This window comes from Fusarium fujikuroi, chromosome FFUJ_chr06, assembly GCF_900079805.1.
Source record: "Fusarium fujikuroi IMI 58289 draft genome, chromosome FFUJ_chr06".
Classification (NCBI taxonomy): Eukaryota; Fungi; Ascomycota; class Sordariomycetes; order Hypocreales; family Nectriaceae; genus Fusarium; species Fusarium fujikuroi.
The window spans coordinates 510,238-528,006 of NC_036627.1; the positions used below are offsets into that span (position 1 = coordinate 510,238).

Here is a 17,769-nt window from a genome sequence, read left to right on the forward strand (position 1 = left end):
TGCTACAGCATAAAGCTCAGATATTACCCCTCATTCAACTTTGCAGTAAGTAAGCTACAGCTTCAGGCTCCCCAAGATCTTGAGGGGATTCTACATAATCAGCCCAGCGGTTTCAGCTCCCACATTCCGCAATTTCTCATCTCGTAGCATTTCTTCTCTCCAACAACTCGCTAGCGTGCTAGGATGAAGCCATTCATTTACCACCGCAACGAACCCGGCCCGACGGGCTACCAGTCAGCATCGCTGCTCGTTCCCCCGCAAACTGCGACCTGGCTTCTACGACGTTATCGAACGTGGCGTTTATTAATCTGTCTGTCTTCAAGTTACACCATTGGCTCCCTTATTTCGTCGGTCCGAGTAAAATCATCATGTGGATTGCCCGTGTTGCCTGTTTCGTGAAAGGCTTGCCGTGTTATCCGGGACGGGATGTCGGCACTAGTACAGAACCACCAAGTCTGGAATTAGCTGGTACGAGAACTCCAAAGTGGTACAGCGCCGAATGGAGATGATGTAGGAGACATTTCCCCGCGTTTGTGTATTGGGATCTGCGGAGACGCTCCGATCGTAGCTACGTCGTAGATCGAGTCTCTCCATTTATTGTTTAGACATGTTGAGATGAGTGGCAGTGGGAGGGACCAAGTCTCGCAAGAGTGTCGAAGTCTGCCTCATAGATAAGCAACAAGGCCATAATGACTTTTGTTGGTGCCTTTCAATTTTGGCAGTCACTTGGAGAACGTTTAACAACGTTTCAACGCTTTGAAGATACTCGGACCGGCGCATGAAATCGCATGTTCAATTCCCTGCTTCTGGCCGCTACCATGGCGCCACCCGCAACACAGAACATGCATTTGATGCATACTTTACCCTCCCTACTCCCTTAGATCGCTACGCTACTGTCAAGGCTAGATTCAGCCTGCTGGAGAGGCGTCTTTTTCGCGACAGGTAACAGGATTAATTAAACCGTCAGCCGATGTGTCGGACCGACGAGTTCTCCCTGTATTAGAGTTTGCAGCCGCGTGGCCAAGCATTTTGGTATTTGGGGTCCCCGCGACTCCACACGCAGAACTTGGGGTAGTCTAGACACTCCAGACTGTCTACCGATTGGTCAATGCTTCGAGTCCGCTTGCTCGTATCGAGTTAATCCTCTCTCTGAACTTCTCAACTCGGCTTGAGCTGAATTCTCGCGTGCGCACTGGATCTGCATCTATAAAGGCATGCCCCCTCACCTCTTCAAAATCATGAACAGCTCATCAAGAACTCCAATTGTCTCTCATCTCATCTACCCTTACCATTCTGATCATTTGGTACTCTCACAATTACCAACATGGCATACAACAACGGGCCTGATGAAAAGGGCGACCGCCGCGAGAGTGTCGCAGCCCAGCACATCCACGAGGTCAACGACAGCGAAGAGCTCCGCGGCATCCTCACCGCCGCCGAAAATGCCGCCGCCGCCGAACATAACATGACTTTCATGGAGGGTCTCCGGGCCTATCCTAAAGCCATGGGATGGTCAATCGCCCTCTCCACTTGCATCATCATGGAGGGCTACGACACAATCTTGATCGGTAATCTCTACGCCATGAAGCCCTTCAACGAGTACTACGGCCACCCGGACGGCAAGGGAGGATACTCTATCTCCGCCGCTTGGCAGTCCGGCCTCACCAACGGCGCCAGTGTCGGCGAGATTCTAGGACTGTACGTTAGCGGCTGGCTCGCCGATCGTTATGGGTACAAGAAGGTACTGGCGACAGCGCTCGTCATGATGACTGCCTTCATCTTCATCCAGTTCTTTTCTGTCAGCCTGTCGATGCTGTTGGCCGGCGAAATCCTCTGCGGTCTTCCCTGGGGCGTCTTTCAGACCCTGACCACGACCTACGCCGCTGAAGTTTGCCCAATTCACCTTCGTTGCTATCTCACAACCTACGTCAACCTCTGCTGGGTCATCGGACAGCTTATTGCTTCAGGCGTGCTGAGGGGAGTCATCACCCTGGATAGCAAATGGTCATACAAGATCCCCTTTGCTGTCCAATGGGTATGGCCGATCCCGATCCTCATCGCTGTGCTGCTTGCACCCGAGTCTCCTTGGTGGTTCATCCGCAAGGGCCGTGTTGAGGACGCTAAGCGATCTGTTGAGCGTCTGCAGCGCAAGGGCACAGGTGTCAATGCTGACGATACCGTTGCCATGATGGTCCACACTGACAAGGTTGAGAAGAAGATTAGCGAAGGAACCGGGTACCTCGATTGCTTCCGGGGACGAGTTAACCTCCGCAGAACTGAGATTGCATGCCTGACTTGGATCTGCCAGACCATCTGCGGTTCCTCCTTCATGGGCAACTCGACATACTTCTACGAACAAGCCGGTCTCGCCGAGTCTAACGCTTTCACTATGACAATCGCCCAATTCGCCCTCGGATTCGTCGGTACCGTGCTTTCCTGGCCGTTGATGGCTCGTGTAGGCCGCCGCACGATCTACGTCTGGGGCCTCTTCGCCCTCACTGTGATCCTCTTCGTCACCGGCTGCCTAGGCATTCCTGCAAAGGCACCTAGTTACTCTTGGGCAATCGGATCGCTGCTTCTCGTCTACACCTTCACCTACGACATCACCGTCGGTCCCGTCTGTTACTCCCTCGTCGCCGAGCTGCCTTCGTCCAGACTTCGCCAGAGGACCATCGTGTTGGCGCGAAACGCCTACAACATCGTCGGTGTCGCATACACCAACATCATCGGCTTGTACTCGCTGAACCCTACGGCATGGAACTGGGGAGCCAAGTCGGCGTTCTTCTGGGCTGGTAACTGCGCTTTGTGTTTTCTGTGGGCTTATTTCCGACTTCCTGAGCCCAAGGATCGCTCTTACGCCGAGCTGGACATGCTTTTCGACCAGGGAGTCTCCGCGAGGAAGTTTGCTACGACCTATGTCAATCCTTATGAGGTGACCGAGCGACGATTTGACCAGGATGCCGACATCAAGGAGAAGAGTATGAGTCACGTCGAGTGATTGGTTGATGTGTATACATGCACGGTCGCGGATCTAAGTCTTGTGTCAGGTCATTCATCAACCATGGCTATGGAGATTCGGACTGGGGGAGCAGATTGCTTGGACGTTCTGAATAGTCTGGGATTTGAGGGATGCAGATGGGTACAATAGTTTCCTTATCAGTTTCAAATTAAGTTTTTAAAAACAACAACGTTCACCTGAGTCGCCCATATCGTGCCTACCATTGCCGCCCTTCTTGGGGAGATTATTACTCATATTAACTTTGACTCGTGCGTCATTTGCTCCCTGCACCGTCCACTCTGGTCACTAAGGCTCATCCGGAATCTGTACCGTTTCGACACGTTACCACTTGTGACCAACGCGTCTATACCCTACGATCTTCAAACGCGAAGCCAGCCTGGAATCGCTGTGTAGCTTACGCCTCACGTCGCCAATGGCGCAAGGGCAATCAATGGTCAGGACGAACCTTGGGCTTCCGCGAGCACGTCACAGTGTCTCTCAGACGTGATCAGGGTGCCAGTAATTAAGGCGACAATAGACAAAATGGCTGCGATGCTTAAAATAACTTTATTGAACATGCTCGTGGCTGAGTATTGCCGTTCAATTGTATGATGTAATTCCCTGCACGATATGGCGTTAATTCTTATCCATTTACCAAGCTTTTAATCTCTCAAATGTCCATCACGCCCTAACCAATTGAGCTTTTGCCTGGAGATCCGCCTTGCACCTGGCAATCTATACCATTTCATCACCTTCGGCACATATCGCGCGCCCATTTGGTATCGCGCATTCTCGTCATTATAAATATATGTCTGTGAACAGGGCAGGAATAAAAAGGTCCATAAAGTCGGCGATGCCAAGGTGCGTTTGTCAATTGATCAAAAATGGGAGGAAAGTGGGGGAAATATGAGATCGCTTGCTACCCAATAATGATGAATCTGGGAATAGCTTCAATTTGTCCAAACTGGAGTTAGTCCTCGTGTAATGGAAGATCCGAAATCCTGATTGGCCATTCGCCAAGATCCGCTTAGCTCATATTTTTATCTTGGCTCTGATCCAGCTGACAATCCCGGCTGATGAATTACCGCGATGCCCAGAAATAAAACATGAGCCACTAACATTTACAGAGTGCACATCGTGGAGATCCAGCGGGGAGAATGGCCTCGAGGAGCAAGAAACCCCAAGACTTTAAAAGAGGATGCAAAAATAAATTCGGTAAGCAGTCCCCTAATCCAAGCCAAGATTTACCTCAATATATTTGTCGCTTAGGTCAAGGTCTTGAGCTTTTTTGCGTCCCCTCGAATGGGCTCTTAGCGTGGTGCGATAGCGAACTCCCCGCATCTGCTTGTGACACTTGCATCACGAGTTGACCCAGCCTCAATCATATCATAGCGCCCACCAATAAATTCGGCGGGGTCTAGACGTGGAGCGGTGAGACACCAAAAAGGCGCGTGAGCAACAGGGGTCCAATAGAGATGAAAGGGCAGGGTATCACATGCAGTCGAGTCGAAGCAGGCTGCGACAAAGAAATGGAATGGACTAGACATATGAGATGAGACATTTTGCGAGATCTACAGTGTCAATTCAACAAGCTTATTTCTCTACTGTCACATTGACCACCGTCTTTGATCTCGTGCACCAAGCACCAAGCTCAAGATGCACCAAAAGTATCAGTTGTAACGCCCGTATTAATTGAAAGAATCATTGCGAAACTGAATGCGCCCGCAATTGACGTGCTTATCGTGACACAGACACAGACACAGTCACAGTCACAGTCACAATCACAAGCCTTATTGTTGCTGTTTCACCCGCCAAGACCGTTCTGGAGGGTTCCCCAACTTCTCCACCGAATAACCTCTAGCTAAGCGCTGTACCTTATCGGACCACGACACGAAAGAACAGAACAGAATAGAACGAACGACTGATGCAATAACTCGGTGATCAGCGACCGAAATGCGACTAAATAACAAGAAATTAACCTTGTATGAAGCCTCCACTGTGAAGGTTAGAGCTGTAACGCGAGAAAAAGGCTTCTGACAGGGCGATTCGGGTTTAGCGTCTGCACCCTCCATTACGACAGCCTAGACCCTTGGCTTTTGCCCCGCCCAGACCGCCCGCCCTTTGGGAACAGTCACCAACTTCCAGCTCCGCCTCCATTTCATTTGATTTCATTTCATCCTCGTCGTCTCCCCAGACACAAAAAAGGGCTGACGGTCCCCTCTCTTCTCCCCTCCTCTCTCAACCTTTCACAGTCTCGACCCTCCAACACCGAAAGCGACACGAGCGTACCCCCCGAGTCGCCATGTCCTCCACCGCGACGGCTGCAGCCGCTGTTGCCACGGGCGCACATCCCCAGGGCGGCATCATCGAAGGCCTCAATCCGATCCACTACAACCCGAAAGACCCCATCTCGCTCTTCATCGTGCAGGCCTTCATCATCATCATCTTCTGCCGCCTGCTGCAATGGCCGCTCTCCAAGTTCGGCCAGCCGCGTGTTATCGCAGAAGTCATCGGCGGCATCGTCCTCGGCCCCTCCGTGATGATGCGCATCCCCGGCTTCAAGGAGAACATCTTCCCCACCGAGTCCATGCCCGTCCTCAGCAACGTCGCTACCATCGGTCTCCTGCTCTTCCTCTTCCTCGTCGGTCTCGAAGTCGACACGCGCATGTTCAAGTCCAATTGGCGCGTCGCTGTCAGCGTCGGATTAGCTAGTATGATGTTGCCATTTGGTCTTGGTGTTGCTGTTGCTTGGGGCTTGTATGAGGAATACGGCGATGAGGGGACCATGAAGGATATGGAGTTTGGCACTTTTGCTCTTTTCATTGGAACTGCGCTCGCCATTACCGCTTTCCCGGTTCTTTGCCGTATTCTTTCTGAGCTTCAACTCCTCTCAACTTCGGTCGGTGTCACTGTTCTTGCTGCGGGCATTGGTAACGATGTCGTTGGCTGGGTTCTTCTCGCCCTGAGTGTCGCTCTCGTCAACAACGCCAATGGCCTAACAGCGCTCTATGTCTTCTTGACTGCAGCAGCTTGGGTACTCTTCCTGGTGTATGCTGTTCGACCCGTCTTTCTTTGGGTTCTGCGCCGCACCGATAGCATCCAGAATGGCCCATCCCAGGGCATCACTACCTTGACTCTGCTTCTCGTCTTGGCTTCGTCCTGGTTCACCGGTAAGACCACGGCTCCCATTCTCTGCCATATCTAACATAATGTAGCCGCCATTGGTGTTCACGCCATTTTCGGCGCTTTTCTCATAGGTCTCATTTGTCCGCACGACGGTGGTTTTGCCATCAAGTTGACCGAAAAGATTGAAGATCTCGTCGGTTCTATACTTCTGCCTCTTTATTTTGCGCTTTCTGGTCTTAATACTGATCTTGGTCTGCTCAACGATGGCACTACCTGGGGGTATGTCATTGCCATCATTGCGTGCGCCTTCTTTGGCAAAATCATCGCCGGTACACTGGCCGCCCGTCTCACCAAATGTCTCTGGCGAGAAAGCTTGACTATCGGTGCCTTGATGAGTTGCAAAGGTCTCGTAGAACTCATCGTGCTGGTAAGTTACTTGTCATTGAAGCAGCGCGGCGCTAACAACTCTAGAACATTGGTCTTCAAGCGGGCATTCTATCCAGCCGAACCTTCACCATGTTTGTCGTCATGGCAGTCGTAAGTTTTCTCCGCTTTACTCATCCAATTCACCGCTGATTGAGTAGGTTACCACCGTGACAACCTCCCCGCTCACTAAATGGCTCTACCCTGTCTGGTATCGCCAGAAGGTCGAGAAGTGGCGCCGAGGAGAGATTGACTGGGACGGAAACCCTCTCCAGACTGAAGCTCAAACTTCTGAGCACAAAATGGAAGAGGCTCTCGACAAGTCTCAAACTCATCGCCTCATTCTTCATCTCCGCCTCGACGCCCTGCCCGGACTTTTCAACCTCGTGTCGCTTCTCGGAGGCTCTCGCAAGACTACGCATGCTCTTCCGGACTCAAGCATCGAGACCGCCGACTCCACTTCTGAGGACAAGACCCAGCCAATTCCCAATCGCCCTCTTGAAGTTCGCGGCGTGCGTCTCATGGAGTTGACAGACCGTACATCCTCAGTCATGCAGTCTGCCGAGCTTGACGAATTTGCTTCCCGTGATGCCGTATTCTCCGCGTTCCAGACCTTCTCTCGTCTCAACGGTGTAGCTGTTGCTGGCCAGGTCTCCATCATTCCTACCAACGCTTACGCAGAGACCATTGTCAAGTATGCCGAGGAAGCCAGATCCGACTTCATGCTCATTCCCTGGAGTACCTACGGAGGTCTGGCTGAGGAGAGCTCTGGTGCTGCTGCTTTGACTGAGACCGGCAACCCCAACGACCGATTCTTTAGCCGAACGTACATCGACTACGTTGCTGCCGCTGTTCAACGCTCAACCTGCACAACCGGTATCTTTATCAATCGCAATCCTCACAGCGATTCTTCGTCTAAGAAGCCAACTCTGACCAGAACTCGCACCGGTCTTTCAGTTCACAGCGCTCACGATGGTGCTATCATCCAGAGGCCTGTCGACCAGCGCCAGAGCATCTTCGTGCCTTTTATCGGCGGAAAAGACGACCGCGCCGCTCTCCTCTTCGCCCTTCAGCTCGCTCACAACCCTCATGTCTCAATTCACGTCATCCATCTGCATTTCAACGAAGACGAACACGATGCTCACGACGGCAAGAACATCGAGAGTGTCCCCTCCGCAAGCGACTTGGATCTCCTCAACACCGCCAAGAGCAACGCCTCAGGCAAGCTCGAGGGTCGCGTGACCTTTGTCGAAATCTCTGTTGACTCGGTGCGCAACCTTCCTGACCTCGCTGTCGCTCACGCTCGCGAGACCGTTGGCAAGTCTCGTCTGAGCGTTGGCGATTTGATCGTCGTTGGTCGTGCGCATACGCTCTTTGATGATGTTCTTGCTGAGGACTTTGGTGTTGAGAGGGACTTTCAGCGCACGGTTGGTGTGCTGGGTGATAGGTTTGCTAGAGCTGGAATTGATGCTGGGTTATTGGTCATTGATGATAAACAGGGTAAGGTCTAGGTTTTGGATAGACACTAGGACCTTGGTTGTTTCAATTGGCATTTGAGATTGGATCTTGGATGGTTTATGTACGTTGGATTTGTCATAAAGATATACCATATATGACGGTGTTGGATACGATTTATGAATACATACTTTTGATCTCCATCAGTTGCTGTTTGGGTACGCCGTCGGAAGTCTTGTATGGGTTGATCCTTATGGACAAAACTTAGGATCTTTAGGCTAGGTGACAGGACGACTTTGATGAGTTTCGTATAATTTAGTATGCATTTACTAAAACCTGGGTAGAATTTGTATAACCTAGGCAAACTGTATAAAACCCGGATGAATCTAGTATATCTTAATCTAAGTTTAGCGAACCTTGGACTAGACGTTTTTGGTCTTCAGGAAATCGCATCCATCTTTCGCTTCTGGCCTCCAGAAGTTGACAGGACGCTCAGGACTAAAGCCCCAGTCTCCAGCGCCTTTTCTGCCTTCTCTGCTGAGTGGACTACATCATTGCGCAAGGTAATCATGTCCCTCTCCCCCTTGAGGACCTTGGCTTCCATACCCGTGACTGTCGCCCGGAGTACTCCGAGGTCCTTCTTGACGTTGTCGGTTGAACCTTGTGCGGATTTGAGCTGTTGAACTTCATTTCGGAGAGTTTCCATGTCGTTTTCGGTCTTCGCTTGGAGTGCCTTGGACTCGGCGAGTTCTTTCTCGAGACTGTTGACTTGCTTTCTTGCGTGTTCGAGATCGCGGTTTGTCGAGGCAAGGCTGGTCTCTAACGTGTGCATTCTGCTACTGTCCCCGAAATCCTTAAAGGCATCTGGGAGATGATCTTTGATGGCAGCACTGAGACCATTGACAGATGACTCGTTGATTGTTTTCATGATGGCTTTTGCACGCTCCTCAAGGGATTCTTCGTTGGTTGCAGGGGCAATTTCTCCGTTGAAAAGCCTCTCTTCGGTTTCGCGGTTGAGGATCGCGGGATAAATGATGGCGTCGGTTGGGAACTCTACGCCCCAGACATCTGATATGTCTTTACGAATAGATTCGAGAAACGGGTGGCCTGGGCCGAGCCAAGCAGCCATGAAGAACCAGTCTGGATAGCCAAGCTGCTTTTTGATGCCATGTTTTCCGGCCAATCTCTGGTATGGCATCAGGGTGCTCACTTTGGCCTTGCTGATACACCCCATGGTCGACGTGATTCCCAACGTCTGTATGACAGTCTCCTTGAGCTTTACTGCAAGGCCAAATGGCATTGTCTGCTCCACCTCCTTGAAGGCAGCAATGATGCTCTCTCCCAGGCGCGCGGCCTTGCGGACGCATGGAAGGTCGCGCTGATGCATTGGGACCTTCGCTGGCGCATTCGTGAGCTTTATGAAGTCTCTATCCTGCAACATATTAGGCGCAAAGCGTTTGTTGATGATGTTTCTGTACATACTTGGGCTCTTGTAGTCCCATCGTGAGGGCGGAACCGAAGCCCGAGTCGAAATGGAGTGTCGACTTGCCCGTTGGAGAGTGTTGTAGAGATCGGTGTATCATTTTCTTTCGTGGAGAGACAGTATAAAGGCATCTTGAGGTGATGCGTGAGTGGTAGGCATGCGAAGTCAAGTATATGTTTGTTGTTTGTGGAGTTGAGGATGCAAAGCGCGCTGATTGAAATCAGTTTGTGCAGAGATAAAGATCCACAGAAATATATTTGACGAAAAGGTGAAGTCCGTGTCATCTCCCTTCAACGCGCCGAGATCGCTGGCTTCCCTCCTCTATTTGAAACACCATCAGCACTTGTGATTCACAGCAACATCAACCCTACCCAGACCCATTGAGATTCTTCTATTTATATCACGCTTCCTTCTTTGTTTCTCTTTCTTACAACCTTCATCGCGTTCAAAACACATCAATTTCAAGCTTGTAGACTTCCCTTCACTTCACTTCTTCAACATTCTCACCAAACACAATGTCATCCCAAAGCTCGAACAGCTCCTCAAGCGATCCCTCAAACGAAAGACCCTCCGAGCTGAAGAAGCTCCATTTCGTTGCTGCATTCGAACACCAGGAGCTCCTCAAGGACATCAGCAACAACGCCTACGACCTTGGCCTCAAAGCCGGTCGGAAAGATGCCAACCTCCATCCCGACGACGAAACCCAAGCCCTAATCCTCAGCCTCACCGACCGTAACGACGAGCTGCAGAAGCAAATCAAGGACCAAGCGACCGATTCGCTACTCGATCTTGCCAAGGAAGTCCGTGAGTACAATGGCCCTACTACATGAGGTAAAGATCTAATCACAACGTCAGGGAACAATGTCACCGCGGCTCACCGCGCTGTAAGCGCTACAACTCATGCCGGGTGTCTCAAGCCGAACGACTATCGAACTCTGAGGGAGTCATGCAGTCAGCTCGCGAAGCTGGAGGATAAGTGCAAGGAGCGTGTTGAAGAGATCTCACGCGGTGCGATAAAGAGACCTGGAAGCGCATTGGAGCGTAAGGGCGGCAACAAGCGCCCGTTTAGGGGCTAGATACGGGGAGCTTGATGCAATGGGGGCCCTGGGGAGTAGGAGAACATGAGACCTTGACATGGGATATTAGACTAAACTCATCATAACGCACCCTCAACTTAGGCTCAGTTACCTAAGTCTTGATGTAATTTAGGATTGAGATCCTAAGTTTTGTTTCCTTGCCTGGAGGAGGTTGATACGGCGTTGGGCATGGGTACGGGTATGGGATACGGAGCGAACTAAATGATTACATCCAAAATACACTCAGCTTCGAAGACATTTGCTTTCTCTTTGAAGTCCTCAATTGCTTGTAATCTCATGTTGAAATGGTGTTCAGCATCCAATGACTCAAGCAGCGCTTGACTTGGTGGTTCACTTAGTCTGACTCTGATGCTACAGCTGGGTCGACAGTGTATTATTTCCGTACCCCTTTGCCCTTATTCGAGCCGTTCTGACCCAGCACCTGTCAACAGTGGCACGTTCACTTCTTCATATACATCCACAAATGTACCTAGAGCATCATCGCTTGTCAACCCTCTTCTCATTCTTCCTTCTAGCCTTTCCCAATCTCCTCAAAACTCTTCAAAGATCATCTGAACTCACCTGAACTCTTCAAAATTCCAAAACCCCTCCTCTTCACCTTCACAAAAGCTCGTCATCATGACTCTCAACACCAAACTCAAGCGCAAACCTCTTCCCTCTTCCCCTCCCAAGCCCTCATCTCCTGTCTCCGAGTCCCTCCCCTCTTCCTCACCTCCCAAAGCTCGATCTGCCAACGCAATCCGCAGCTCCTCCAAGAACTGTCCTGTCTGCAAAGCCATTCTCGTCAACCGCAACGGCAGCCTCGCGCGTCACGTTGAACGCCACGCAAAGCTTGCCAAAATCGAGGTTCGAACCCTTCTCCTCTCCTCTCCTCCCAGTTCTAACGTTTCCCCAGGCTATGAATATCGACCTCAACCTTCCCCCAAAGGAAGCTCCTGACTTTGACGTAAAGCTCGCTCAGAATATGTGGCAGTCTGTTCCTGCGAGACGTCGCGCCACCGGCGGAGTCTTTCTTGACGGCCCACTAGCTGGAAAAGGCTTCTTTGAGGGTATGCCGAATGTTTTTCTCCCGAATGGACGGGTCAAGCCGAAGTTGGCGTGGATCAAGAAGGATCTTGAGTCGCGGGTTGGACGTGGTCCGTTGAGGGCTCTCAAGAACGCCAACGCCAACGCTGGATCTCTCCTGGACAGTGAGGATTACATGGGGATCTAGCGGGATATTCAATGGCCTCTCATGTATGGGATGGGCAGTGAAGAAAGGCAGAAAGGCAGAACGATGTTGGCTACGAGGGCAAACAGGTACAATCGTGTTTCCGTGTTGTTCCCGGATTTCAAGCTGCGTTTCATATTCGCATTTCGGCTGCCTACATCTTCAACAAACCTTGTATCTTCAAAAGCTGCCTCAATTTGCAGCAATTCAGCAGCTGAGCCAGGTCAAAAAACTCCAATTTTCTCATCAAATGCATAACAGCCCTTTCATAGCACTACGAGACTTGAAAACAGAGAAACATGAAAAGTAAAGGGACGAAGGAGCTGGCGAGATTTTGACGTGTAGATTGTATCATCCTCAAAGCCAGTACCATGCTTCATACTTTCGTTACAACGACATGTCTTGTATAAAAATGAACGTTGCGTTGCGATTGAGCTTGGTCTCTGTTTCGAAGTGAGTGCTGTTGACGAAATATGAACCCCGCTATGTGCATATCTGTCTTATCTGTTATCTGTTATCGCAACCTTTTCGACTCCATTTAGTAACTGTCTTCGGAGAGCAACAAGAGATCAGAGCTCAACGTAAAATATGAAAGTAAACTCATTGGAATATATCCTCAATTTCTCCTCAGTTGGTTTTAAATTGCTCAAGTCTCTTTATTATTTACGAGAGGTCCTGCAGTTTCGTTCCTCTCCTAGCTGTTTATGGCTTGTAAAGCACCAACTCTACTCAGAACACGGCAACATGGAGGATTTCCGGTGTCTGTATCAATGCTTGTTGGGTTGGAGTTCTGCCAAGTCACAAGCCTTATATACATGAATTGAATGGTGGAACTAAATACAATGATATTTTGACATCGTGTACATCAACATGGAAGTATGACAAAGGCTCAATTGAATCAGACCTTTTACAAGCACAAGTTTTCTGAAATGCAAACACGATCTACAAAAACAGTTCAGAGACAAAACAGATTTTTTCGCGTCAAACACTCAAAAGGTAAAGTCATGTAATATGTATTGACATTGCTCAAACAGGCAATATAATTATAGACTATGGTGGTATCTCAACAACTAAATTTATAGCAACTTTTACAAGTGGGAGGTAGTCACATCTTCTCAATGTCCCGAGGAGCAGCAGGCGCTTCATGCTCCTCTGCAATCTTGTTCTCCAGAGCGTTGGGCTGATAGGTACCCTTGAATTCAGACGCCTTGAGCATGTTCCACTTGTCCTCCTCAGCGTCGAGATGCTTGAAGTTGAACCAGAAGGCAGTGCCACCAACGAAAGCGATGACAGCAACGACGACGTAGTTCCAGACGAGGAGAGGGTCGCCAGAGAGGGGGGTGAAGGCCTGGCCGATGGCGGAGGCAAAGGCGGACATGAAGAGGTTGACAGACATGACGAGAGACTTCATGTTGTCGGGGGCCTTGGAGTAGGCGTACTCGTAAGATGTGACGTTGGTGAAGATCTCACCGAGACCGATGAGGATGTAAGGCAGACACTGAGCCCAGACGTTGATGTCGGCGGGGGCACACTTTTTACCAGTGTTGGGATCCTTACCATTGGCATACTTGCCGCAGGGGCTCATGTCATAGATGTAGTGCTGCATGACAGCAGACGCAACCATGGCGAGAGCTGAGATGATAAAACCGACTGTCATGCGTTTGATGGGGGTGAAAGCGATACCCAGCTTGCGGAGACCGGGGTAAAGAAGGTGATCAATGAGAGGAACCATGATGACAATAGAAATGGGGTTCAAATTCTGAATGACATCATTGGGAACACCGTTGAGAACCATGGTGGAGGCCTGAGTGGTGAGATTACCAGTCATCTGGTTGTAAGCCAGATGGAAGACAGGCAGGTAAAGGAAGACCTTGCAGGCCATCAGACCACGACGGACCTCATCGACCCAGGCATCATCGTAAGTCATCCAAGCAGGGCGCTGGTCAACGGGAATCTGAGAGGGCTTGGCATGCTCCCAGTTGAAGCTGAAGAAAGAGCTGCGCTTGCGGACGTAGAAGAACATACGCAAGAACTTGGACAAGACGGAACCAGTGGCGGGCTTGAGCTTGTACTTCTTCTTGTTGAGAGCGAGAACAATGGGGGCGACGAGGAAGAAGATGGTGGGGATGAAGAAGGCGAGCCAGAAGGAGTGATACTTCTCAACGTAGACCATGGCAATCTGACCGCAGACGGAGCCGATGTTAATGGCGAGGTAGAAGTAGAGGAAGACACGAGTGTTGGTCACAGCGGGGTCGACAATGACACGCTCGCCATTGCGGACCTCGACGCGCATCTTTGTGTCCTCATTCTGGTCAGCGAGGAGGGGCGAGACGTTGGCCTTGAAGAAGCCGGTTCCGACGCAGAGAACAATGAGGCCGACGATGAAGGCGCCGAAAGCAGGATCCTTGCGGACAATGACAGTGGGAGAAGAGGCAGCAACGAGGATGACGTGAGCGCATGTAGAGATGGCGATAGCGATGTGAAGAGTGAGGAAACGACCGAGCTTGGCATCTGCAATCCAGGCACTTTGAGGGTGTTAGCAAAAGACGTAAAGAATGGGAGTAAGGCGAACTCACCCGACAAGAGGCATGAGATAGGCAAAGAACTGGTTGAACAGAGAAATACCCTGCGCGGCCTTGGGTCCCATACCAAGCGCACCAGCCTGAGCCTGATCATCACTAGGATCAAGAGGCGCGCCAGTAACGGAACCCTCAGGCAGCGCCTGCCCGACAAAGTTTGTGTACAGGACCGCAGAGCCGTAGTACGAGAAGCGCTCGCAGGCCTCTACGAAGGCGATGGTGTACATGGCCCACTTGATCTTTCCTGAGACACGGCGCAGCGTCTGCAGCTCCTCTTCCGTGGGGAGCTCATCGTCCGAGTCCGAGACGGAGCGCTGGCGCGTGACGTCGATGGAGCCCTTGCCGGCGATCTGGGGGATGCCGTGCGTCTCTGGGTCGGCGAGACCAGAGCGGGCGATGGCGTCTGTGTCGAGGTGACCTGCGGTGGTCATTTTGACGATCTTTCTGTCAAAAGAAATGAGAGAGAGAAGGGTTGAGAGGGATGAGAGAAAGCCTGGGTCTGAGGCGGGGATGTGAAGGATAATTATACATGAGACGATTTATCTACGGGGTAACAAGCAATCACTCCACTATGGGTCTCCTTGATTGCCACCTTCTCAAAAGCGAACAAGTTGATGATCCCAGCTTGATACAGAAAACCCCAGAGTCGCAGGTCAAAGTAACCTTACAGAACAGAGTTGTTTAGTGGAGAACGACCTTATCTGCCCGCGGGACCAATCAGGGCAGGATGTTTTTGACGACAAAAGTTCCTGCAAGGAGGTTAGGCCACATGCGGGGATTGGCCCGAGCACTAGTTTGTACGGGATCGGTCCTTTTGCCATGATACCCAACGGGGAAGGTCGACATTCTCGTAACGTCGGCCGAACAAAGTGGAGGTTTTGTCTTCTGTATTTTGTTCTCGAACATTTCAAATGGTAGCACCGTATCGGTTTGACCCAGAGAAGTGGTTTGCCATCAGGGAAGAACCTGGTAAAGAATGTCTAGAATTGCAACGGTGACATTAAACAATGCAAATAATTCTTTAAATGCGGTATGAGTTTTGAAGGACCTCGGCTTGGACGTCGGAGCTGGGCGTCTTCCGGCTCCGAATATTACGTCTTGGCTGCGATTGGGCCAAGCCACCAGCTGCCGACACTGAGGCGTGGCGTGGCGTCTTCAGCTGCCAATACGCCAAGAGCGTTGAAGCCAATTCGCCTGCATTGGCATTGTAATTGGATGTTGGTGATTGCAATGCGACAAGATCAACGTCGCCTCTCCGTTTTGCAAAGGGATTGAGCGTTGAGTGGTGCCTTGAATGTGTCATAGGGGTCTTGGCGGTGACATTTGGAGGGAAAAGTCGCCTGCTCTCTCGTTGCTCTCAGTGTCTCACGCTCAAATCGAATCGAGATATGAGCGTAAGTCACATATCTCGTAAGCCCATATCTGGATCAGTAATCTCATATCATTAAAATCCTTCTTCAGTACTCCAAAATTGCTTGATCCCAGCACGCCATTCCAACATTTTCTCCTTCAACCTCCTTTTAACCCTAAAGCTCATGTAACCGTAACCTTCCTAAAGCGGTTAAACTGGTTACAGCTTCGGAAATAGTATGTATACTATTCCCGGTCCAGCTAAACGAATTTTCACTGCCGCCGGTCAAGTTCAAATGAAGAAAGATAGTGGCAATCTATCAATTAAATGTTGAATGATGCGATAGCATACAGTGCACGATGCTACCTCGCTCAGAAACTGCATGCACAGATATCGCCTGTCAACGTCCCCAGTCTCCACTGAATTAACATTAACATTTTAAACATCAGACGCACGCGTCCATGCCAAAACCTCGTAAAACGGATCTCGTTACCTCACAGATTCAACACTCAGCTTCCCCTTTTGGCCCTTCTCCAGATAAGCTTGCAAACAAGGTTCTTTTTTCGCGGGGGAACTCTATTTATTATGTAAGAGTCGACCACCACGGAATCTGACATTACCCAACTGTTCCTTTACTAACGTTTCTTTCGTCCTGCTTCGCGCGTTTAATCAACCTGCCAAGAAAAGACCTACACGCGCGTGGCGTCGGAACTTTTGACGCTGCTCAGCGGCCCCACGGCCTTTTGGAACCCGCCAAGATTGTAGAACCTCACCCCCTGCAGTTGAAGTCGCAGACCCGGCCAGAAGTTCCCAGTGCAGAGGACCCTTTGCTTAGCGCCTCGGACTCCCTTTTTTCGCTTCTCCACTTCAGTTTTCCCCAATGGCGTTTCTCCAATTTATCAAGTAATGAAAACGTTTTCCCCCAGATTCTTTTTTGGGGTTTGGGCCATGGTGCAAGATACAGTTGAGATATCGTGCTTGACACCTTGTTCTTATCTCGTAATTGAGATGTGAAATGCGGGTTACTTGCCAGTGCAGAGCCGCGTTTTTGACAGGTTGGGCCAAGACGGGTACGATAGGCCATTTTCTCGGCGCCGAGTGATAATTCCCCGGTGAATCGCACGCAATGTCACTTGGCGTTCGGGTTTCGGATTTAAATTTCATGATGCATTTCTTGGCCGTCATCTTGGCGCTATCAATCGCGAGTGCTACTGAATAGGCAGGTCTGTCGCAACTTTCAGACCTGTCTTATGATCTAGACGGAATCCTCATTACACATGTCAGCATCACTCAATCCCCGCCGCGTATCTCCATCCAGGAACTGCTCAACCCCTGGTCCACCTTTATCCCAAATGGTGGAATGACCCGCTCGAGGCCTTGTAACGAGCCTGCAACGGTCGGCCGCGATTTGCTCGGACTGAGTGCGTGATAAGCGGGCTCTAGAATGGGAGATCGACGACGTATGCCTTATCGCGGATGTCAGGTTGCATTTCCTAGCCCTACCGCATCGTCTGATTCTGGCCATCACCGAGCTTTACTGTTCTCGATCTGGTTCTGGAGATCTGGATTAGCCTATTGCAGCTTGCCACTTATCTGTTACATCGCCCTATCGCGATCGGTGCTTGTTGATGGATTTTATGGGTGCATCTGGACTTGCATGGAGGAGGATCCTGCAAGCACGGAATTCCGATGCTTTATCACGGACTACACGACGTCTGACAGCAGGAGTTGAGTACTGGTGGGCGTGTTGCGTTTGGCAAAGAAAAGGAACCAGAGGGCTTGTTGTATTTGTGCATGTCTCTGATGGATGGCTTCGTCATTGATACTCTGCTACTCTTGTCGCTGCTGATAGGTTGCCATTGTCAAATCCGAGCAAGCCCATCGACTTCCATGTCGTTGAGCGTTGTCGAGTCAACGGCTGGGACAAGGTTGCTGACGGATGAAGGCGCTCTGACTGGTGCGTCTAAAACCTGGAGCTCACAGATAGTCTTTTACCCACGTGATAGCAGACAGATTGCCAATTCTGGGCGATTTCCCCAGAAAGACT

The 17,769-nt window shown here is 50.6% G+C and overlaps 6 protein-coding genes; 4 read left to right on the forward strand and 2 right to left on the reverse strand.

Annotated features, from left to right (window-relative positions):
* Positions 1-1,324: 1,324 nt before the first annotated feature.
* On the forward strand, positions 1,325-2,998 carry FFUJ_05534 (probable maltose permease (MalP); the record flags this gene model as incomplete). The annotated part of the gene is made up of 1 exon (XM_023578755.1): positions 1,325-2,998. One exon carries the CDS (start codon positions 1,325-1,327, stop codon positions 2,996-2,998), a length of 1,674 nt encoding a protein of 557 aa, XP_023431713.1.
* Positions 2,999-5,300: 2,302 nt separating this feature from the next.
* Positions 5,301-8,058, forward strand: FFUJ_05535 (related to potassium:hydrogen antiporter; the record flags this gene model as incomplete). XM_023578756.1 has 4 exons in its annotated part: positions 5,301-6,168; positions 6,214-6,551; positions 6,596-6,661; positions 6,709-8,058. 4 exons carry the CDS (start codon positions 5,301-5,303, stop codon positions 8,056-8,058), a joined length of 2,622 nt encoding a protein of 873 aa, XP_023431714.1.
* A 383-nt stretch (positions 8,059-8,441) lies between these two features.
* On the reverse strand, positions 8,442-9,616 carry FFUJ_05536 (uncharacterized protein; the record flags this gene model as incomplete). XM_023578757.1 has 2 exons in its annotated part: positions 8,442-9,434; positions 9,485-9,616. The coding sequence occupies 2 exons, from the start codon at positions 9,614-9,616 to the stop codon at positions 8,442-8,444; spliced, it is 1,125 nt and encodes a 374-aa protein (XP_023431715.1).
* Positions 9,617-10,000: 384 nt separating this feature from the next.
* On the forward strand, positions 10,001-10,561 carry FFUJ_05537 (uncharacterized protein; the record flags this gene model as incomplete). XM_023578758.1 has 2 exons in its annotated part: positions 10,001-10,289; positions 10,341-10,561. 2 exons carry the CDS (start codon positions 10,001-10,003, stop codon positions 10,559-10,561), a joined length of 510 nt encoding a protein of 169 aa, XP_023431716.1.
* Positions 10,562-11,200: 639 nt separating this feature from the next.
* Positions 11,201-11,795, forward strand: FFUJ_05538 (uncharacterized protein; the record flags this gene model as incomplete). XM_023578759.1 has 2 exons in its annotated part: positions 11,201-11,428; positions 11,478-11,795. 2 exons carry the CDS (start codon positions 11,201-11,203, stop codon positions 11,793-11,795), a joined length of 546 nt encoding a protein of 181 aa, XP_023432808.1.
* A 1,102-nt stretch (positions 11,796-12,897) lies between these two features.
* FFUJ_05539 (related to peptide transport protein) lies at positions 12,898-14,802 on the reverse strand (the record flags this gene model as incomplete). XM_023578760.1 has 2 exons in its annotated part: positions 12,898-14,317; positions 14,369-14,802. 2 exons carry the CDS (start codon positions 14,800-14,802, stop codon positions 12,898-12,900), a joined length of 1,854 nt encoding a protein of 617 aa, XP_023431717.1.
* Between the last annotated feature and the right edge of the window lie 2,967 nt (positions 14,803-17,769).